Source organism: Vulpes lagopus, chromosome 12 (assembly GCF_018345385.1).
Source record: "Vulpes lagopus strain Blue_001 chromosome 12, ASM1834538v1, whole genome shotgun sequence".
Lineage (NCBI taxonomy): Eukaryota > Metazoa > Chordata > Mammalia > Carnivora > Canidae > Vulpes > Vulpes lagopus.
The window spans coordinates 38101892-38125103 of NC_054835.1; the positions used below are offsets into that span (position 1 = coordinate 38101892).

At 47.0% G+C, this 23212-nt stretch overlaps 1 protein-coding gene and 1 long non-coding RNA gene across 2 annotated transcripts in view; both read left to right on the top strand.

Annotated features, from left to right (window-relative positions):
* LASP1 (LIM and SH3 protein 1) overlaps positions 1-13051 on the top strand; it is a 40231-nt gene extending 27180 nt beyond the window's left edge. The window contains exons 5-7 of the mRNA XM_041725079.1: positions 6385-6538; positions 6795-6898; positions 10107-13051. Of these exons, the coding sequence (XP_041581013.1) occupies positions 6385-6538; positions 6795-6898; positions 10107-10280 (432 nt within the window). The 3' untranslated portion in view covers positions 10281-13051. The remainder of the gene's footprint in view (positions 1-6384; positions 6539-6794; positions 6899-10106) is intronic.
* Positions 13052-15895: 2844 nt separating this feature from the next.
* Positions 15896-17134, top strand: LOC121473633. Its single transcript, XR_005983182.1, has 2 exons — positions 15896-16290; positions 16869-17134. It is a non-coding gene; the product is annotated as an uncharacterized LOC121473633 (long non-coding RNA).
* The last annotated feature ends 6078 nt before the right edge of the window (positions 17135-23212 follow it).

The following is a 23212-nucleotide window of genomic DNA, read 5'->3' on the forward strand; positions in this document are numbered from 1 at the left end:
CGGGACTTGGTCCCAGGACCCGTGGGATCACAACCTGAGCCAAAGGAAGATACTCCACCACTGAGCCACCCAGGTGCCCCAAGATTTTATTAGAGAGAGAGAGAGGGAGAGTGCACACACACCCACGAGTAGAGAGGGGCAGAAAGAATCTGAAGCAGACTCCGCACTGAGTTTGGAGCCAGATGCAGGGCTTGATCTCACAACCCTGAGATCATGACCTGAGCTGAAACCAAGTCAGACTCTTAACTGACTGAGCCAGCCAGATGCCCCAATGTGGGAAGATTTTTTGAAAATGCAGGCTCACAGGCAGGCTCTGCATAGGTTGCCTGATTGAGCATCTCTGGGAGTGGGGCCCAGGAACCTGCATTTTATTTCATTTAAATTTTTAAAAAAATATTTATTTATTTATTTATTTATTTATTTATTTATTTGAGAGAGACGGCAGTGAGAAGGGCAGAAGGAGAGGGAGAGAATCCCAAGCAGACTCCTTACTGAGTGGGGAGCCTGACCTGAAGCTCCATCCCATGACTCTGAGATCATGACCTGAGCCAAAATCAAGGAACCAGTATTGTAAACACATTTGCTGGGTTTCTGTGGTGCTCAGTGAAGTTTGAGAACCATTACTTAAAAGCCTGAAAAAGCTACACCCAGCCCTAAGTCAGAGAGTGCCAGACCTGGCCACATCCCCAGACTCTAAGGGAACTTGAAACCATGCTTAGAGTCATTGTTAAGGTGTCCCAACCTCCAGAAGAGTTTTGGCAAAAATAGTGTTTAGAGAGCCACACCTTTTGGTTTGTATCCAAAATAGTGTCCTAGATGTAGTTTGTCCCTCACCTCTGCGGTCAGCACCCAAAGACTCCTAGCTATTTCCAGAGAGGTCAGACCATCTGGCATAGAGATGGGATTTGCCTCTCTGGAGGAATATACTCCAGATTAGAGGATTTACAAGCAAGAACATTTTGAAAAAGTATCTGGTCTCCCCAGGTGGTGTTTAAAGGCTTTGGATGTGTGCAGTCTATGATCCGTCAGATCAATGTTGTCAATATAATTATCATTCCTGTAAAGGCAGACCTGCCTGCTTTCCACATTGTGGCTAAAGAAGAGGCAGGGAGTAAAGCTTTGGTTGAAAAGTTGGGCCATTCATTGTCTGGTACTGAGAATGTGTGAAAATTTTTGAGGTGGGGTGCTCGTAAGTTATGCTTCTGAGGTGACTGTGTCTTCGTTAAAGGCATGGAAAGGGTTGAGAGGCCAGGGCCTCACGTTCTGGAATGTAGTGTATCCTTCTGGACTTCTGGCCTTTGGTCATGAGCTCTAATGGCTGTAATGCACTAGGACATTTTCATGACCGAGACCCTTTTATGGGAACCCCTGCCTCCCAGTAGAGAAGCTCTGCTTTTGTTTACCCACATATCTGCTTATATATTGATTTTCTATCTACAGTTCTGTGTCTTTTTCTGTGAAATGTAACACCCAGTAACACACACAGTGAACACCTGCGTGCATACTCACCATGCAAGTCAAGAAACATTACCGAACTCCTCTTCCCCCCTGCCCAAACTCCCTTTTAAAATAGAATTTTTAAAGTGCTAAAAACCTTACTCTCCTGCAGCGAGTACCTATCATATATTTCACTGAATTCTGTGGGAGGATAAGGCAGGCAGATGTGAGGCATAGCAAGTGAAAGAAAGTGCTGGATACAATTAGACACAGAACTGGCTAGTGCCCTGCCATTATCAGCAGAACTGGGTAATGTTCTACAGGGCCATGAAGCCATAAACTTCGGGAATGAATATCTTTGCCACAGGCAGAAATGCAAAGCATTTCTAACAGTGAAAAATAATTAGCAGCACATATTCTGTAAGCTTCCGTCTTTAGAGGCTGGGCCTAATTGGTAGTAAATAGTAAAGTCAAACAAAAATTCTATGTCCAGGGTCAAGTGACCTGGAGACAGGCTTGTGGAACAGCCCTAGTGTAGTTTTTGAAAACATCTGCTGTGTTTTTCTTTTTCTAATTTTGATATGCAACTATGCATTCCTAAACACCATAGTTTTGTTTTCCATGACTTTGAACATATACTAGTTATTCTTGTTGTGTCTTTCTTCCTTTGGTCAACAGTGGGTTTAAAATTCATCTACATATTTGCATGTAGCTATAGTCATTCTTCTTCATTGCTGTATAGTATTCAACTTGATGCTTATACCACATTTTATTTATTCTGGTGTTGGACATTAGATTGCTTCCACACGCTGTGGATGTTCCCATACATATTCCCTGGTGTATGTGTGGAGTGGAATTTGCTGGGTCTTAGAGTTTATGATCCTTCCACCTTACCAGATAATACTGATCTATTTTTCAAGTGGTTGTACTGACTTAACTTCCTGCCAGCAGTGATGAGTTTCCATTGCTCTACATTCTTAGCCTTATTCACTTTAGCCATTTTTAAAAATATATTTTATTTATTTATTCATGAGAGACACAGTGAGAGAGGCAGACATAGGCAGAGGGAGAAACAGGCTCCCTGTGGGAAGCCCGATACAGGACTCAATCCCGGGATCCTGGGATCATGACTTGAGCCATGCTCAAGCACTGAGCCACCCAGCTGCCCTCGCTTTAGCCATTTGATTGGGTGTAGTGGTATCTTATTGTTTTGGTTTTTTTTAAGATTTTATTTATCTATTCATGAGAGACAGAGAAGTAGAGACACAGGCAGAGGGAGAAGCAGGCTCCATACAGGGAGCCCGACTTGGGGCTCGATCCTGGGTCTCCGGGATCATGCCCTGAGCTAAAGGCGGCACTAAACCGCTGAGCCACCCAAGCTGCCCTGGGGTTTTAATTTGTACTTCTCTGATGACTAATGAAAGTGAACACAGATTTACATTTCTTTTATAAACAAAATATCGTTAGTCTGGGGATCCCTGGGTGGCGCAGCGGTTTGGCGCCTGCCTTTGGCCCAGGGTGCGGTCCTGGAGACCTGGGATCGAGTCCCACGTCAGGCTCCTGGTGCATGGAGCCTGCTTCTCCCTCTGCCTACGTCTCTGCCTCTCTCTCTCTCTCTGTGTGACTATCATAAATAAAAATTAAAATAAAAAAAATAAAAAATATATCGTTAGTCTGTAATAGGGAGCAGTATTGCATGGTAGCTGAGAAGTAAGGATGTGATATTAGAGCTGGATTCTGATAACCCACCACTTACCCACTCTAAGCATTGGTTTCCCCATCTATAAGAAAAATGGGGTTGATAGTGACACGTAGTTGAGGGCTGGTGGAGAAAAGGAAATGAGTCATCTGTGTAAGGGTACAAAACAGGCCCTCAAAAAGTGGGAGACATTGTTATAAAAAATAGCCCCTGCCCAGTGAGTGGATGATTCCATTCAGAGCCTATGTTCCCTTGCTGACCATGATGTGGAATCATGTGGCGGCATCGTGCAGTGTCAGACCTTTGTTTTCCACCATAATCAGGAGGCCAGGGGTTCAGAAAACAGAACATTGGTTAGCAGAGAAAAGGAGTTTCTTGATTTAGCTTTGGGATGGACCCTCTGCTAGTCATCCCGGAGTCCTGGCTAGCAGGGGCATGCGCCCCTCCACCTGTGCACTCTTGCATCTTCTGGGCATAGAACATGACAGTTCTTAAGCTGAGGCCATACTGACACCTCTGTGCTTCTGGTGACCCCTAGCAGGGCTCTTGGGAGATCAAACTGCCGACCATGGAGCAGGGACCAGCCAGACCCCGGAGTCTGGAAAATGTTTCTTTCCCTTTCAAATATGCTATTTATTGATTGATTGATTGATTGATTTTATTTATTAGAGTTATAAGCACGTGTTATAAGCAGGGGGAGTGGCAGAGAGAGAGAGAAGCAGGCCCCTTCTCAGCAGCAACCCCAATGTGGGGCTAGATCCCAGAACCCCAGGATCATGACCTGAGCCCCAAGGCAGGCACTTCAACCGACCGAGCCCCCCAGGTGCCCTCCTAGCTTCCCTTTAGTGTACCTATTTGCTTCTCACACCATTCAGCCAGTTGGCAAAGAAAAACACAATTTTCTCATATTGCTGTGGAAGGGAGGAAGAAGAAATGGAGTGTAATGGCATCCCAGTTGGCCTGGACAGGGGGCTGTACCCCACTTTTTTCAGCCCCCTTTCCCTACCATACTGCCTCTCCTCTCAAAGTTAGGGTGACCTTATAGTCATCATCCCTGTTGCGAGTGAGAGGCGCTACTCAGATTTTTTTCACAACAGAAGACATGAAGTGGGACGAGTGGCGGACTTGAGTGTCTGGTCACCATGCTCCGCACCTGCCCCCAAAAAAGGGCCCATCTAGCTGTGACTCTGTCCCTGTGTCACCAGCCTCAGCCCTTACCCAGTAATGAAAGCTCTATCTTGGGAAGTCATTTAACGTCTGAGCACATTTTCCTCCTCTGTAAAGTGGGAATTAAAGTGTACCTGTCCAGCTTCTTTATGAGGGGGTGATTATCACCCGGGCCGAGGGAGATAATGTGCAAAGGGCCTTTATGCACTCAGTGTGAATGACGGAGCAAATGTGAAGGTTATTAATATTAACAGTAACAGGTGGTGTGTACCTTGGTGGGGGTGGGGTTCTCTTGTGTTCAGGCTGCCACGCATGACTCTAGCCATCTGACGCAGCTGGCCCTAATTTTATAAATATTTACTCCTGTGTAGTGACTTTGTAAGGAACAAGATTGATTCTCCCAGCCACTCGTGAAAACACGCGTGTCCATACCTGCTTTCAGCTTGTGAGGGAGTCCAGTTTGGTTCCTAGACCTGGTCCAGAGCCTCAAGACCTCCTGGGAACAGATGGTACCAGAGCAAGAAACTGAGGCCCAAAGGGGTGGAGACTCTCCCAGGGTCACATGAGTTAGCAAAAAACTGATGATCTTCCGGGGATGAGGCAGGGGTGGGGAAAGGACTGAATTTCTAGGACACTGATGGGGGACACTAGGCATTGGGTCCTTGGTATGAAAAAGGAGCTGGGACTGACATATCCTCTCCCCAGGGCTCACCATCACCCTCCACACTCTGAGAAGGGGGCTGTCACACAGGGAAGCCGGGCCCCCAGCAGTAGGGACACCTTCCCTCCCCGCCCCCCTGTCCGCTCTACACATGCACTTCCCTCCCCTGGTCACTGACTCCTGGGGTTAGGCCTCTTTTCTTTCACAGAAAGTAAACACAGGAAGCTGACCTTTCTAACCCCTAGGACAAAAGTCGGAAGGGCAGTTGCCTTGTGAGCCTAATGACCTCAGGAGGGGTGGCCCCTCTTTGTCGCTCCCCCACCACCAGTGGATTAGGATCACTGAGGGAGTGAAGCTCGGGGACACTCGCCTTTTGCTCTGTCTTAGGAATTTGAGAGCAGGCCCCTGGCCTCGTGTCTGAAAACTTCCTCTTGGGTGCCCTTCCAAGCAGGAGTTAGGGGAATCCGTGGGTTTCCAGGCTGGCCAGGCCTGGCTGCCTCCCCGTGAGGGATGCACTCAACCCATTTCACCACAGCGGTGTGGGTCCCTGCTGGGGCATGAGAGGAAAGGGCTGGTCCTGCCCAGCCCCTAAGTGAGGCTTCGCTGCTGCCCTGCCTGTCTTCCCAGCCCAGGCTGTGGTGAGTGTCATTTAGCCAGTAGAAGCAATAGGGTGTTCTAAACGGCCGCGCCTGCAGACCTTTAGCCCAGCTATTAAGTGTGAGCCCCGCCTGGCCAAATGTTAACTCTTGCTCTCCTTGCAAAGTGAATGCCAAGGAGGGGGAGAGAAGGCAGCAGAGAAAGTAGGAAGAGATGGCCAAAAGGCACTGCCCTGGCCTGGGACAGCTCCCATCAGGCCTTGAGGCACAGAATCACTGGTTCCTTCTGCTCCAGATAACAGGGCAGGCTGTGTTCTTCTCCCTTCCTTGACAAAGAGGGAGGATCCTGCAGTTGCGGTCCCACAGCGTGGGGTCCTCAGTAGAGCTCTGTGAGGTCAGGTCCTCAGAAGCAGAATTGCCTAATGATTAAGAGAATCTGCATGATCTTGAGCAACTCACTTAGCTTGTCAGTGCCTTCGTGTCCTTCTTACCTGTTCAGTGGGGAGCCCCTCAAAGGTGCTGACAAGCCTGTGACGTAAAACACCTAGTGCAATGCCTGGCACCCAGCAGGTACTCCGTGAACAGGTGTTTTTGTCATCTTCCAGCAAGGCCTGAGGTCGACACCAATGTCCCATTTTACAGAGGTGGAAACTGAAGCCCAGCAAGGTTAAGTAGCATCTCCAAGAAGCTCCGACAAGAATCTGGTTCTCTCTGCCTGTGGCCCTCAGCGAGTCTCCTCTCCTGGGAGCTAGTAAATGGCAACAGGAAGGGAGATTTGGTCTGTCTGCTAGAAGTCCTTCACCCAGTACTTTCTGCCGCTGCAGATAAAATACCACGAGGAGTTCGAGAAGAGCCGCATGGGCCCCAGCGGGGGCGAGGGCGTGGAACCTGAGCGCCGAGATTCGCAGGACAGCAGCAGCTACCGGCGGCCCCAGGAGCAGCAGCAGCCGCCCCACCACATCCCAGCCAGCGCGCCAGGTGAGCCTGAGGCCTGTGGCAGCAGAGGGCCCGAGACCAGGCCAGCCGTGGGCTGGGGAGGATGCTGGAGGGGATCCCTATGTCCATGCACAGCCGTACCTGTGCTCACACAAAGTCTCAGGCCCTGTCCCAGCAGGGGCATGGGCACCGGGGGCAGGGTCTATGATGGGGGCTTCGCAGGGGAAGAAGGGGGCTCCGGGAGGGATTGGGTTTGGCAAGATGGTTTCTGAATCCCGTCTCCCTCGCCATCATCCAGTTTACCAGCAGCCCCAGCAGCAGCAGGTGGCACAGTCCTATGGTGGCTACAAGGAGCCAGCGGCCCCAGTCTCCATACCACGCAGCGCCCCAGGCGGGGGTGGGGTGAGTAGCTCTGGCCAGAGGGAAAGAGCCTGGAGCTGGGAGGTCAGGGGGGTGAGGGAGGGGGTGGGGTCAGAAGCCTGAGGAGGCCAGAGGTAGCTGGGCCCAGGGACATAGCTCCTAGATTCTCCTTAGAAATCCAGCCAGGAGTCCTGGCTTCCCCTGACCCTTGACCCCAGCTCCTGTTGTCCACTGCAGGTGATAGGGATCACAGCCTCTGAGCAGGTGATAGGGATCACAGCGTCTGAGCAGGGGATGTGTGGTTAGTGGACAGAGCCCTGGGCCGGGATTGGGGCCCAATGTTCCAGCTCTGGGTGTATCATGGGTACCTTTCCAGCTCCCCAGGAGCACAAGAAGCACCTTTCTGTCCAGGGCCTTCCAAACCTTGGCACCACTCCCCAGTCTTCATGAGGGTGACCCCCCCCCAACACGTCCTTCAGATCTCAGCTTGCCCCTGCCTCTGAAGGGTTCTCCCAAACCACCCCCGCCATTGTCAAGTAGGTCTCCCCTGACATCTCTATTACTCCACCCTGCTGGTTCTCTTCAGAGCACTATTCCCAACTCAAAACTGTTCTGTCTGTGAACTTCAGTTGCATCCCCTGCTGGATTTGAAGCTCTGTGCAGGCAGGCAGTGTCCTTTTGGTTCAGCTACTCTGAGCCAGGCACAGAGTGGGCACTCACTGACATTGCCAAGTTAGTGATGAGCAGAGTGGGACAGGTGTCAGGATCAGGCTTACCAGTCCTTAGAGCTGAGGTCCTCCAATGAAGGGCATTCTGAGCCACCCATACTGAGCTCCTGGCTGAGCTTGGCTCTTCTGTGCTTGGTTCCTGGGAATTCAAAGTAGCTCATGTAGGAGCAGGAGAGACATGCTTAGAGAAGTAAAATAGCCCGAGATACAGGCCTTCCTGGAGCCTCATGCTCTGGACACAGGGCAGTAAACAAGGGAGTGGCCATGCTCTGTGGGGTGCTGGGCAGGACGAAGAAGTCATCTGTAGGATAAGATTCTAGATAGGCCAGCCAGTCCTTCAAATACTTGGTAAACCTGTTTTGGACATGAGGGATTTGTCTCTGAATAAAAGACCACCATCCTGCAATCCTGGAGCTTATATTTCAGTCAGGGAGACAAAAAGGCAATAAGTAAGTAGGTGTATAATATAAGGTCGGATAGAGGCACATGCTGTGAAGAAAAATATGGCAGGGCAATGTGAGGGAAAGCAGCAAAGTCCTCAATAAGATGAAAGAGTGAGTGGTTGAGGAAGAACAGCAACTGCAAAGGTCCTGGGGTCAGCAGGAAGGCCAAAATGGTTAGGAGGGAGGAGGGTAGGAGATAATGTCAGATCATGCAGGGACTTGTAGGCCACAGGAATGCCTTTGTGATTGCCGAGCTATGCAGAGTGACAGGTTTTGATTTATGTTTTTTTATTTTTTATTTATTTTTTTTAAGATTTTTTATTTATTTATTCATAGAAACACAGAATAAGAGAGAGAGAGGCAGAGACACAGGCAGAGGGAGAAGCAGGCACCATGCAGGGAGCCTCGATCCAGGTGGGGCTCGATCCCGGGTCTCCAGGATCATGCCCTAGGCTGCAGGAAGCGCTAAACCACTGAGCCACCTGGGCTGCCCGATTTATGTTTTTTTAAAGGGTCACTCTGGGGTGCCTGGGTGGCCTAGTTGGTTAGCGTCTGCCTTGGGCTCATGATTCATGATCCTAGGGTCCTGGGATTGAATCCCACATTGGGCTCCCTGCCCAGTGGGAAGTCTGCTTCTCCTTTATCTCTGTCCTTCCCCTCTGCTTGTGCCTGTTCTCTCTCTCTCTTTCTCTCTCTCTTGCATAATAAATAAAAAGAGTGAAAAATAAAGGATCACTCTGACGGCTGTGTGAGAAGAGGCAACAGAAGGTTGAGGGTGGAAGCAGGGAGATGAGGGAGGAGGCTGTCGTAGGATGCAGGCGTAGCTGGTGGCAATTCAGTCTAAGAGATAGAGGCAGAGTTGGTGATAAAAGACCAAGGTCACTTTGTGGGAGGTGGGGGGGGTGTGACCTCTTCTCCCACACACAGCCTTTGCGGCTGATGGAGCTGGCTTCTGCTGCTTGAAAGAAAGTTTGCAATTTGGTACTGGGGTGCCAGGCTAGCTCAGTTGATAGAGCATGTGACTCCTGATCTCAGGGTCTACATTAGGTATAGAGATTACTGAAAAAATAAAATCTTTTTTTTTTTTTTTTTTTTAATTTATTTATCCATGATAGTCACACACAGAGAGAGAGAGAGAGGCAGAGACACAGGCAGAGGGAGAAGCAGGCTCCATGCACCGGGAGCCCGACGTGGGATTCGATCCCGGGTCTCCAGGATCGCGCCCTGGGCCAAAGACAGGCGCCAAACCACTGCGCCACCCAGGGATCCCTGAAAAAATAAAATCTTAAAAAAAAAAATAGAAGGAAAAAAAATTGGTGTTCAAGAGCATGGGACACCTCTGAATGCTTAAAAGCCAGGGAGTGACATGATCAGGTTTGCAGTTTGGAAAGATCCTCCTGAGATGACAGCAGATGAACAGATCAGAGGCCAGAAACAGAAGGGCTGAGCAGGGGTCCTAGTGGAGTGGGACTGTGGGTGTACACCTGGGAGGTCCTGAGGGGCTCCTCCAGTCCCGGATCAATCTGCATTCAGGTCCCAGGGCCCGGGCTGGGGAGACCACAGAGGCTGAGCTGACCCTCCAGAGACAAGTCCATGTAAAGGGCGGTGAGGACGTTAGAATCGGGCCCTCGTCTAAGACCACAGGAGGACTGCAGGTGCTTCGCTGGCCGTTTCCTAGGCCGGGGCTTCAGTGGACGATTTTGGCTGAGGTTTGGGGGTGGAATCTCTTGTGTCACCTGGAGATGTTTCTCCCCAGAATAGGTCTTGAAAACACTACCGAGCCCTGTAGTCATTGGACCTGCTGCATTCCTATCGCAAGAGGTGGGGCAGAGCTGTGGCTGTTTCAGGCCCCGTCCTGGGCCTGGCCCTTAGTAGACGCCAGATAGTTGTGGAAAGGGTGGTGGGTCTCAGGTAGCGAGACGCAGAGGAGAGAAAATTCGTGGCAGAGCCTTCCCTGTCTCCCGGCCCCTGGTTCGGCCCCTGGGCCCCTGGTTCGTGGCCCATCCAGGCTCTGTCCCATCCTGTGGGGGCAGAAGGAAGGGCCGGGCCAGGCCCCTGATTGTGTCCCCTACCCTGCAGAAGCGGTACCGCGCCGTGTATGACTACAGCGCCGCCGACGAGGATGAAGTCTCCTTCCAGGACGGGGACACCATCGTCAACGTGCAGCAGATCGACGATGGCTGGATGTACGGGACCGTGGAGCGCACGGGCGACACGGGGATGCTGCCGGCCAACTACGTGGAGGCCATCTGAGCGCCTGGCCCGGCCGCCCTGCCCCATCCGTCTTCAGTGCATTCCACGGCATCGCATCTGTCCTGGGCGTCACCTGTCCCCCCTTCAGTGTCTCTGTTTGTTTGTTTGTTTTGTTTTGTTTTAAATCTGCGACAGCTTGTTTATTCCCACCCTCCTCCAGCTTTTGCCAACCGAAGCCTTGTTCTGCCACTTTCGCAGGCTCTTCCTCTGGCAGGTTTTCCCTTTGACCAACTTCTTGGTTTTCTCTCTGGATGGAACAGGTGTGGACCTCTCCGGGGGAGGCTGAGGCACAGGGAGCGGGTCTGGAATTGGAGACCCATGGCTTCTCTCTTTCCTGCCCCCCTCCGACCTCCCTGCCCTCCTCACACACCCCAACTTTCCAGGACTTCTGGAGGAGGGGCTCCGTACATTCCCAGAGTGGGACCCCACCACCCTTGCCCCTGGGAAGGGCTTGGCCTCTACTTCTCAAAGACAGGGCTGCTGCCCACCCTCCCCACTCCCCCCACTCTCCAGGACCACAGAGGAGGGTAGGTTCCCGCTCTGGGATCCACTCGTCCCTCCTCATTCGTGTTCCTTCTCACACTGTGATTTTGCTCTCGTGCCCACACACGGCCGTGTGGGCGAGGGGCTCCCCAGGAAGCACGGCTTGGGTCAAGTGCTCACCTTTCTTACTCTTAGGGACAGTTGCAGGAAGGAGGGGAACGGGGTGTTCTCTCCCACAGCCCTTTTCATTCCTCCACCCCCAGTCTCCTGGCCCCTGAGCTCTGGGCTACGTAGGCCCCTCCCCACCCCACTCCCCGTGGGAAGATGTCTCAGGCCTCCCACGGGCACCCCTCCTCGGCCCAGGGCCAAGTGGACTGGAACTGTGCGAAGCCACAGGGCTTTCTCTGTCTCCAGGACTCCGCATGTGGAGGAAGGGGCGCGTCTGTGTCTGACAGGCTAGCTGAGCGAAGCAGTCAGGGTCCAGGCCGCCGGGAGCCCCTGGGCTTCTGCGAGAGTTCACAGAGCCGTCTCCCTGCCATGGCTTCCTCGGAACCCACAATGGGGGAGGGCCCTGGGGGAGAGACGTGCCTCGTGGTTTCTGTGGACTGAAGATTCCTCCTTTCCTTCAATTGCCAAACAGCAGAAGCCCGCCCACCCCCTTCCCCTTCCAGAGTACTGGCCAGAGGTAAGGGGGGTGGTCGTGGGGTTGGCGAGGCTGATGTTGGGGCCTGCAGTTTGCTGGGGTCGGTGGGGCAGGCTTTGTGGCTCTAGGCCTCTTTACTCCCATCTCTGTGTCCTGGGCTGCAGACCGCCCTGTGTCACCCACAGTGTGGGTGCCTCACTGCCCTTTCCCACCATCTCCCCGCTAACCTAAAGCCCCCTTGAAGCAGAGGGAGAAGGTCCCAGGCCTATAAAACTGGAAGCACAGACCCCGGGATGAGGAAGGGAAAGATGGTGCTATTTCCAAGTCCCTTCTCTTGTTCGCTGGTGGCTGTGACGACCCTTGCTTGGCTTTATTCATCTCTGGGCTCTCTCAGCATCCCTCTGGGCTTCCCCCTCCTGTCTTCGCCTCAGCCTCGACATCTTTGCCTCCTTGTCCCGTTGGGGGAGGGAGGACCCTGCAGGCAGATGCGGCAATCAGGTCCTCACTGCTTGGGAGTCAACCTTGGAATATTTACCCCAAATCAGAAGGTTGAAGAAATGACCGTGGGGGGAGAACTCTCCCTGGCCCATCTCTCTTCTCTGGCCCCGACCTAGGCGAAGGCAGGTGGAGGGGCTTTATGTTGAACAATTTGGGAGCTGAAGGAGGCAGAGAGGGAGCAATCTGGGGAGCTTTGAGAAGGGGGCACCAGGCCATTACTTTTCCTCTTGATCTCAAAGCACAATTTGGATTTGGGAACCAAGGTCAGAGACCTGTCCTGTTGCAAGACCTGTGGTTGGGAGCCCGGTGAGGCAGGAGGAGAGCCTGGAGGAGCAAGAAGCAGCCTGTCTTCCCTTAGCTTAATTTTTCTTCCAAAACAAGGCAGGCCAGCCACTGGAATCTTGCTGCCGGCCACTCTGCTCCTCCCGGCCTAAAAATAGGGGACCTTTTTGTACACACCCCCAGAGAGAAGGACTGCCACACTGGTGCTGAGGGACTCAGAGGCTGCTAGGAGTCCTTGCTCCTTTCCAGAACCATCCATCCCTAAAAGAGCACAGAACTGAGGGCTGGGCCAAGTCCCAGGTCTTTTCTTACAGTTCACAAAGGTCTTTGGCCAATCTAATCCCAGGAAAGTAGATACATCAAAGCTAGAATGTGACTATAACTTTAGTGGACCAACCAATAAGAAAATACAAGAAGCCCAATGGTGAGAAAAGTGAATTTGTCACACTGCTTCCTATTTTCTTCCTCATGTCCCTCCAGGGAAAACTATTGCTTAATTTCTGCCTTTTTCCTCTCACATATGCACTTTTGGGCCTTTTTATTTTTTTTTTTTAAGTAGCTGGAAAAAAAAAATACCACCCCACAAACCTGTATTTAAAAAGAAACAAATGACCATGTGAAATTTGCCTCTGTCCAAACATTTCATCCGTGTGTGTGTGCGTGTGTGTGTGTGTGTGTGAAGCCGTCCGTTCATCTTTTTATATGGGGTGGTTGTCTTTTCTTGGTCTGTTTGGTCCTCTCCCTCGTGGGCTTGTGCTTGGGATCAACTCTTTCTGGCCTGTTAATGATTCTCGACAGTTGACTTGGACCACAAGTGAATCTTTCTCCTGGTGACTCAAATAATAAAAGTATAATTTTTACCTGCGGACTTGGTTTTCTCTCTGGCTCTGAAGTGCTGCTGTGTGTGCTGTGCACGTGCGCCATTACCCCGCGCCCCACCGCCCCGGGAGTCCTGCTGCCCCCCCTTGAGGAGATGATGCCCCGTTGAGAGCTGTCTGCCTGAATGGAGCAGCGGTCTGCTCTGCGATGGGGACTTGGCACCTACTTCCTTCTCGTGGAGAATTCTTCCTGCCAGTCTGCTCCTGGCTACAGTTTGAGGCCCAGCTTGGTGACATTTCCAGAAGCTTCCCTGATCTCCTGTGTCTCCCTCGTCCTGTCTGACTTCCTTAGTTTGACCCACCACTGTCTCTCCACAAGCCAGTGCACTCACGGGGCAGGTAACGGGTCTAAGTCATCTCAATCTCCAGTGCCTGCCCTGGGCCAGGCTCATAGCTGTAAAACAAATATTTGTTGCACTAATGCATGAGCTCAGTCTGGGGAGAGGAGCAGGTTTAGCCCTCTGCCACTGCCTGGGACACGGGAAGAGCTTGGTGCTGTGTGAGGAATGAAATGACAGGGAAAGTCTGGGTGGGGTAAGACATAGGATGAAGCCATCTTATGGGGGGGGGGCATCTGGCAACCTAACCCACTCAGAAGCTGAATAACTACCACCATGTCCATCCCACTGGTGGGGTTCTGAAACCCGGGAAGGGCATGGTTTGGTGGAATTTGCACAGCCAGGGGCAGGGCCGGAGGTCTTAGGACCCCCAGTGCAATGCTCACAACAACCTCAGGCCATGCCACCTTGCCCTGTGGGCCCTGCACCCATGCCCTTTGCACCTCTCATCTCTGTATCCACCTCCTGCTCTGTCCTTTGCTCCAGGTGCCCTGGGTCTGACCTCCCACCAGAAGGCCAGATGGCCTCTCCCTCTTCTGCGGGACTGGGAAGGGGACAGTGGTAGAGGAATCTGGAGCCGCCCCTCCCAGGATGGTGCTGCCAGTCAGCCTCCTGTCCAGGTGCTTTGCAGGGGTGCATTTCCCACTTGGGGCTCAGGATGAAGGCATTCTCTGGCTTCAGGCGAGCAGCGGTGGAGGTGGAAGGGCCCTCTCTGAGCCTTGGTAATGGGGAGAAAGAAAGATGCCAGGGCTGCAGGGCTGCAGGGAGTGGTGCAGGGAGCATCGGAGGCCCCGGGGTGGGATAATTAAAGACAGTGCCAACACCCACTCCCTCTCGAGGGGACTGAGCAGGCTGCCTAATATTTTCCCAGCAGAAGGGAATGAGTTGGCAAATCTTGCCTCCTGTTGGCCTGCCCCCTCTGTCTGCTGAGCAGCAGCCCTCCCTCCCTCCTTCCCTCCCTGGAGGCTTCATTCACCAGAGCGATTGGAGGGAGCAGTCAGCTTGGGAGGGAATCCTTGCCTCCACTCCACTCCCTGGTCACAGAAAGCTCTGGGCCCTACCTCCTGAGCACAAGCCAACAGGAGGGTTTCCAGACCCCCCTTCTAGAAGCAGCCTCTAGCATGTGGAAGGGGGTCACTTATGCCCTCGCCCCTGCACCCCCACCTGCTGGGCTTTCAAAAGAACTGTTTAGAGTCAAGGACATTCCCTCATTTTACAGAGAACAAGTAAAACATAAAAAGGCATAAAAACAACACAAGACATAATTGAGTACCCACCACCTAGATTAAAAAAATAAAACATTAATTCTCCATACCTCCCAGAAGGCCTCTCTTGAATTTGCACATCTAGACACTCTCACTGCACAGGGATGGGGTCCTGGGAGTTGGATGGTATGCTCTTCGGGTAGAACACTGTCCTGAGCTCCCTGAGGAGGACAAAGATTGTGGTAATGACCACAAAGAGCCTCGGAATAGCTGGAGAGAACTCTGGGGCTCACAGTGTACACGGAGTGATCTGAGCAGGGCAGTCAGGGCCGAGGAGGCATTTCAGGCTAACAAGGTGGGCCAGTCAGGGGGACAGGAGAAAAATATGGACTCCTGGGGCATATTTTTGGGTGGCTCAGTGGTTGAGCATCTGCCTTTGGCTCAGGTTGTGATCCTGGGGTCCTGGGATAGAGTCCCCTATCAGACTCCCCGCAGGGAGCCTGCTTCTCCCTCTGCGTAAATCTCTGCTTCTCTCTCTGTGTCTCTCATGAATAAATAAATAACATCTTAAAAACGGGAGGGGGGCAGCCCCGGTGGCTCAGCAGTTTAGGGCCACCTTTGGCCCAGGGTGTGATCCTGGAGACCCGGGATCGAGTCCCACGTCGGGCTCCCTGCATGGAGCCTGCTTCTCCCTCTGCCTGTGTCTCTGCCTCTCTCTCTGTGTCTCTCATAAATAAATAAAATCTTTTTTTTTAAAGGACTATGGACTCCAGAGCGTGTAAGCCTGGTTGCCTAGGTTAAATCTTGGTCTCCCCACTTCCAATGAAACATCAGGCAAATTCCTGACCATCTCGGAGCCTCATCTATAAACGGCTTACAGGGAGGCTGAAACTATGTGTGCAGCACCTGGCACAGCACAGGAATCGCCCGAGTGTTAGCTCCCACCCCAGGGGTGCCACCTGAGACTCAGAAGAGACCTCCGTCTATGTCCCTTCATAGCGTGACCCTTACCACTTGCCCATGGCTCACCCAACTCCCAGCCATTATTTTGCTGAGATCATTTGCCAGTGATGTGCTAGAGGAAAAAGGCAGAGAAGGAAGGCAGTCAGGAGGCTCCATTCCTAAGGGATCCGGATAGAGATCAGATCTCCTCCTACGTCCCTATCATGCAGACTCCATTTAGATACAAAGAGGTGGGATTGGGTTCCTGGGGAGAAATTGAGCCTCTTCCCTACTGCCGGGTCTAAATCGAGCAGTGCCTTGGTTACCCCGCTCCCGGGCCTTGTGATTGGTTGGCTGGGGGGCGGCGAGGGGGGCGGCCAGTAGCTGCTGATGGAGCTGCAGCATCTTAGTCTCAGGCCTGGGAGGGGGAAGGGAGCGCAGTGGAGGGAGGACGGAGCCATTTCTCTCCACTGGCTGCAACCTCCCAGCTCCCAGCTCCCGTCTGCCCGGAATCCAGAGGCCTCCTCAGCCCAGGACTCCATAATGCTGGATATTTTCATCCTGATGTTCTTTGCCATCATAGGCCTGGTCATTCTGTCCTACATTATCTATCTGCTCTAGTGGCCTGCAGCTGCGCCGGGAGCCCTCAGAACAGCTCAGGGGGAAAGGATGAAGCTGACTGGCCGAGCATCCTGCTTTGCTGACGCACCGGTGGATTTTTGCTTCTGGTCATTATTTCGGGTATTGATTCAAAAACAAAATTGAAAGAGATCTCGTTATCCTATTTTTTTTTTCTTCCTCAGATGCATTGATAGAGCCTTTCTCAGACCACTCTGAAAAGAATAAGAGATGCCAACCTCTTTCTTTGAGACCTAATTTAAAATAATGATTTTTTAAAATGAAAAAATAAAACCCCCAATGTGAAGGATTTTTAGAAAGGACGGGTGTGCTTGGGGGGTGGGACTATGATTTCCTAGTTTTTTTCTTCAAGTGAGGTGCTCTGGCTCCAAGTTATCTTTTTTTCCCCCTCTCTCTCTTGGTAATTAAAGGTAAAACACATCTTTATATGTCAGCAGAGTGGTTTGCAATTACGCTTCCATGGTTGCATTAATTAGTGACTCATTTTCACTTGAAGATGAAGTGGCTAATGAAATGTACTTGGGGGTGGGGTCTGGGGGAGACGTGTCCATTCTTTCCCAGCTGTGGGGTTTGGTTGCCGAGAAAGAGGAACTACTTCATTTGTTAATCCATAGCCAATACTGGGCTGCTGATAGCGTCACCCTATTTCCATCTGAGTCTTGTTTCTGGGTTTCCCACAGCTCCCGGTCTCCAGTCCAGCCAGAGGCCTCTTATCAGCAGCAACAGTCCTGCTGCCCAGCAGACCTCTTCCAGAGCCTTCCGGATATGGCTAACCACCATCGAGCAAGGGGCTTTCTGAGCTCCAAGGCAGAGGCCCTCATCTGGGACCTCAGGAATTCGTGGGCATGGCTGGCAGATACTGTGTGTTCTAACTGTAGATAGAGGGTGTTGAGGACACAGAGCTGAAATGTAGACTCATTAAACTTACCATGGAGAACTGCTCAAATATTCATTCTTGACAGCCTTTCTTTAGGTGTAAATGCAACATATGATGCTAGAACATGTTCTTTCCTTTCCGTTTCACACATAGGGGGCCCCTTGTAAGTTCAAGAGCTCATCGTCTATCTTCATCTATGAAGCGGTCACTTTATCACTGTCTTTGCAGACTGCACCGTGTGAGCTTGTGTGGTATCCCTTGTCTCGCTCTCCAGCCAGGAGGAGCTTGTCGTTTGAATTTTTAAGATTTATCATAGTTTCTTCCACTCCATACCACTTGTGCCCCAGCTTCTGGTTTCAAGAGAGAAATTGTTACATAATCCTCATTGTTGTGACTAGCTGAATTATAAATTATAGAAATAGGGTAGCTATACCTCATCTCACTTGTTATTTGGGGAAAAATCTCTCTCTTACTCCGAAATAAGTGTGTGTTTATTTTATTGTCAAATGTTCCTTGTCTGGAAAAAAAAGCTTTCAACATATATATATATATATATATATATATATATATATATATATATATATAATTTTTTTTTGGGTCCAATTAGGGTTGAAGAAACCATATATTTTAGAGTCCAGAGTAGATTGGGCTCCAAATCTGTAATACCCAGTCCTTTGAAAAGTCCATCATCATTGTTCTACATTTGATTTTCCTTTCTAGCTTAAAAATAAACCAGGAGAAAGATTAACTTAATAGTTTTTATTTATAATACTGTATTCAATTTCTATGTCTTAAAAGGAAGTGAAATTGAGGCACTACAATATATGATCCAATTAAAATGGAAAACTTGTGTTTTAAAATTCTGGCCAAGAAAAAACACTGCTCTAGAAGCATTGTCTTGGCAATAAATGAATGACCTTCAATAAGTCATTTAGCCTTCAGGGCTTCTGTTTATTCTGACAGATGAAAGGATTGGATTTAAAAATTGCTATTTATTTATTACGTTATTTATTAAATTTTAACTTAATTTTAACTTTAAAGTTCCTTTTTTCATTTTAAAATTCTACAGTTCTAGGATGCATCATTTTTGGAAACCACACCTTTAAGGGCAGAATTCCTTTTTTTTTTTTTTAGATTTTATTTATTTATTCATGAGAGACACACAGAGGCAGAGACACAGGCAGAGGGAGAAGCAGGCTCCCTGTGGGGAACCCAATACAGGACTTGATCCCAGGACTCTGGGATCACGCCCTGAGCCAAAGGTAGATGCTCAACTACTGAGCCACCCAGGCGTCCCAGAGAACAGAATTCCTATGGAATAAACTTTTAAAATAGTTTATCAGTAGTTCGCTTTTCTGCTCTCTCCAAGTGACATTTTATAATGAAAATTCAACTGCAAAACTCTTTTGTTGGCACTACCAACCACACTGTGAGGAGAAAATGACAATATTTATTTACTCCAAATATGTAGCAGTGACAATTTGCCTAAGCCATTTAGGAAATATGTGCAGTCCTACGTGGTGGTATGTAACATAAAGGTGATCTGACATGCTAAAGTCGAGAAGCATGGCTCTGAACATTAATACATTCAGGGATGATCTTTGGTTATCTGGGGAGTCCTTGACATGACATTTCCCACTAAAACATTCTTCTGACTCATTAGCTAACTTTATGTTTCAAACTAAATTTTTTTCTACTTCAAGGCAAGTGTCAGTGTTTTGGAGGGGTCCGAGTGACACAGTTCATTAGAGTGATATGACTCTTCAAGATTTAGTCTCTAAACAAGTTTGCTCTGAAGTCTTTTATGAGGTCAAGGCTCTTTAGCCTGTATTCATGCATAGTTGAAACCACTAAGCATTTCAATGAAAACAAGCAGCCAGTTTCAGTTATACCCCACTGACACATACCACTGGTATTGGGTGCAATGTAAGGACAGAAAGAGTGTCCATTTACTTATGAAATGTTATGGTTTTAAAAAAATAAGTGGCTATATTTTGGAAAAAAATCTTAGGACTTTGTGCCTATATCTGTGTTATAATATGCCAGTTGATAATAGAGTTTTATGGTGTTCATCATTTAGATATTTTTAAATTTCACATTTAAACTATTTGTATATTGGTATATATTGGCATCCTAATATGTAATAAAACACTGAAAAAAGTTACATCTGTAAAAGGAAGTTTTGTATAAATTTTATAAATTTGTCATGAGGCAATCCTGTCCTATAGAATGCGTATTGTACTTGGCCCACATCAATGCAGTCAAAACATCTCTAAATAATTGTAGATTACTTAGAAAAAATTAATATTTTTTCATTACACTAATTTCTGCTTTCTTGACAAAAAATAGGGATTTGTATGAGAAAGTGATGTATTTTATTTCAGGAGAAAGAGGATATATTTTGAGAAACAGTTAAATAATGGAAAGATAAATGTTACTAAGTTTTGAACCACCTAAGACTCATTGTTCTGGGTATACAGAATCAAATCCAAACTTTTTGAGTTTGCAACTTGGCATGACATGATTTATTGAATTTCAGAAAATTTATTTGCTTTGAAGGGCTTAAAATTGGCCTTATTCAGACTTCAGATCCCTTAAAAATATCATTTTAATTTTAAATTACTCAAGAAAAGGGAATTTCCCTTAATAAAAGACAAGCTTAGTGAAGTGAAAATTGTCTTTGTAGATTACATGCTTTGGCTTTATCACACTCCAGATATTTGCTAAACCTAGAATGACCTCTTCTTCTTCTTCTTTTTTTTTTTTTTTTTTTTTAAGATTTTATTTATTTATGAGAGAGAGAGAAAGGCAGAGACACAAGCAGGCTCCACGCAAAGAGCCTGATGTGGGACTCAATCCCCCAACCTCAGGATCACACCCTGGGCCAAAGACAGATGCTCAACCGCTGAGCTACCCAGGCATCCCTAGAATGACCTCTTCTAAGTTAGTTTTGCTTCCATCCATTTTAAACAAAAATAAAAACAAAGTCATATATAAAAGAAGAAACAGAAAAAGCCATTGATACAACTTCCATTATAAACTCAAACATGCTAAGTCAAGTACATTTAGACTTATTTAAGAAGTTCTTTGTTCTTAGAAAAACAGATCTTGGGATCCCTGGGTGGCCCAGCGGTTTGGCGCCTGCCTTTGGCCCAGGGCGCGATCCTGGAGACCCGGGATCGAATCCCACATCGGGCTCCCGGTGCATGGAGCCTGCTTCTCCCTCTGCCTGTGTCTCTGCCTCTCTCTCTCTCTCTCTGTGACTATCATAAATAAAAATTAAAAAAAAATTTTAAAAGAAAAACAGATCTTGTAGTCATGGGAAATTGCAGGTAATCCACGATACTTAATTTCATATTTTGGTTTCTGAAACTAATGTTAAACTACAATAACTGTAGTATTTGGAACATTAATTGTTGGGAATTTGGTCTCTGAATTAAATAGAATAGTATAGATTACTGTTCTACTTTAGATTATTGTTCAGTTTGTGAATTGTTGCCACGAAATGAAATTATTTGACTAAAGTGATTTATGTACTGTAATACTAAGCATAAATAGACATAGATATATAGCTAATTGAAATATTATATTAAGATGTTTTGTGTTTTGATCATGGTAGAGCTATAACTAACAGCTTAAATAAAAATAAGTTCCTCCATAAAAAATAAATAAATTATACTCAATGATTCGCATAATGACAAACTCTATACAAGTTAGAATGTTTCCAATTTAAGTTTTATTTTATTAATATGAATAAATAACAAATAAAATTTAGCAAATATTAATATTTAGGTTATCAAAGACATTTTACCATAAAAACAATATTTTAAAAATAACAATGCATATTTTTCAGTTTTGTACACATTTATAAGAAAGCCTTTCAAGGGCTAACCTAAAAATTTTTTAAAGTCTCTGGTACTTGAGGAAATTTCTGGAGTTATATTTGCTTTCTTGTTGGAAAAAAATGTGTTCTTCGTACTTCGGCACTTTTTTTTTTTTTTTTTTTAATCTAGAGAAGACTATCCAATACAGCTGTCTTTCAGGTCATCTTTCCTATCTTAGTGATGTTTCAATAAACCAAGGAGCATATGTCCATAACCTGATTTCTTACAGGTTTCACTGCTACCTGCTAGTGGAATTGAAAAGAAATCTGTAATCATATAACTGAGTACTATTCACTTAAAGAGATTAACTCTTAAGTAATAATCACACAAAGAGGTAAAGGTTTGTTTTTTATTACCATAAGATGGTTCTTCCAGTTCCATCTTTTCCTGCACACCTCATGTTTGCTCTAATCCTACTTAAGGTAGATGACTATCCTGGCAATAAAATCTTTGTTTGTAACAGAAGAACTGGAAGCATGAACTAAGTCATCAGAGGATGGGACAAGTGTGAAATAAGGTGTCTATAGTTCATGCTGTGGAGAGCAACCCAATAAGCAACTACTTGAACTTCCTGAGTGATTAAACTGCTTCCCAAACACAGCAATTTACTGCCTGCATTGTGAATACAATAAAGAAGTTGAAGGATCAGAAGGCCATGAGAAGAAATTACCCAAAAAAATGTTAAGGATAGATGTTCCATGGTTTCTTAAGGTACAGAGTATTTATCATAAGATATAAACTTTAAATGAGTTTATAAGAAGTGTCCTTAGTTTATTAGTATGGTATTGTGTGTTTAGAATCAATAGTAAAGATAATGATGTATCATGGGGCTTGCTTTCTAGTAGAAGTAAAAATTAGCCTCAAATGAAAGTCAAAGGAGATGAGGGAATCACTATCAAAAGGAAAAAAAAGAACTAGAAGGCCAGGTCAATCTTCTAACTTAGGAAAAGAATAGGATAAATTATTAGACCTGTTAGCAGCTCATGTTGTTCTGTTATGACTGTTCTAAAGTTAGTTAGAAATGGACAATCTCCTAGCATTTTTTAGGCTATGCATTTTTACCGATACTCCTTTTTTGGTGGCACTGTATCTATACTGTCCCTTAAACATTGATACTAGTGATAACCATATGTACTTTTGCAAGCTAATCTCCCACTTTAACATTTGATGTCACACTTTATTCCTGATGACAAATGCATTTGGCAAACAAACAAACAAACAAACAAAAAAACCACTGAGCTGCTAAATTGAGGAAATTGCAAGTTTGGTTGCAATTTTATTTTTATCTATTAATAACCAAATGAGGAACTTGTCAGTTTACTTTTTTTTGTCAGTTTACTTTTTATTGGTAGCAAGACAACTTCATTTTCTGTTGCACCCAAAGAATGAACTCGATTTTTTATGTTCCAACTTTTGGGGCAGAGTGAGATAATAATCTCACAATTAGCCAGGATAATACAATATGTTTGAAAAATTTTATAGCAGCAGACATGTCAATTCAAGTGTATAACGAGATTCAAAATTTTGTAAATGTGCTGAAAATAATCACTGTGGGGACTTCGATAATTCAAGGAAACTTCACAAGGCCAGATTTCTTTCTCTAAGAGAATGAGACTTAACATCTATTGAGTAAAATACTAAAAATATTCACTGTTAATATTAAAGTTTTTACTATCCCTCCTCAAATAATTTAATGGGCATATTTTGCTAACTTGGACTCACCAGTGTTTTGATAAATAAGTGGGTTAGGCTTTTCAGAGCATGTATAGGAAAAAGAGTGAGAGAGGGGGAAGAAAAGGCTAAAAGCAAGGTATTACTTTGTATTCTAGTATCTGCCAATTTTTAATCTTTATAATTTAATGGTGAGTGAATTATTAAAATGAGAGGAAGAAAATGAAGCCAAGATAAAAGCAAGAACTCTGTTTCTACACGAATATACAAATACTAAACTCTAGAGAAAAAATTCCTGCCACTGATGGAATTATAGCTGGATGATCCATCAGGAAAAAGTAGTTAATTTCTGACATTCCAAAAATTAAGGTAAGTGTTTATGCTACTGAAATATAGTAAAATCTTATCACAATTTCTATTTTCTCCAAAATTTTCACTCTTCCTCAATTCTATTAAATCTCTGAGCCCCTCTTACCAAACACCTGAGAATTTTCCATAATTTACACCCCATTTTTGTGAGTAGTTTCTATATTTTCTAGTGTTCCTTTCCTTCCTCAGCTGCAGAGTTAAGTCAAGGGCTTAGGAAAAGAAA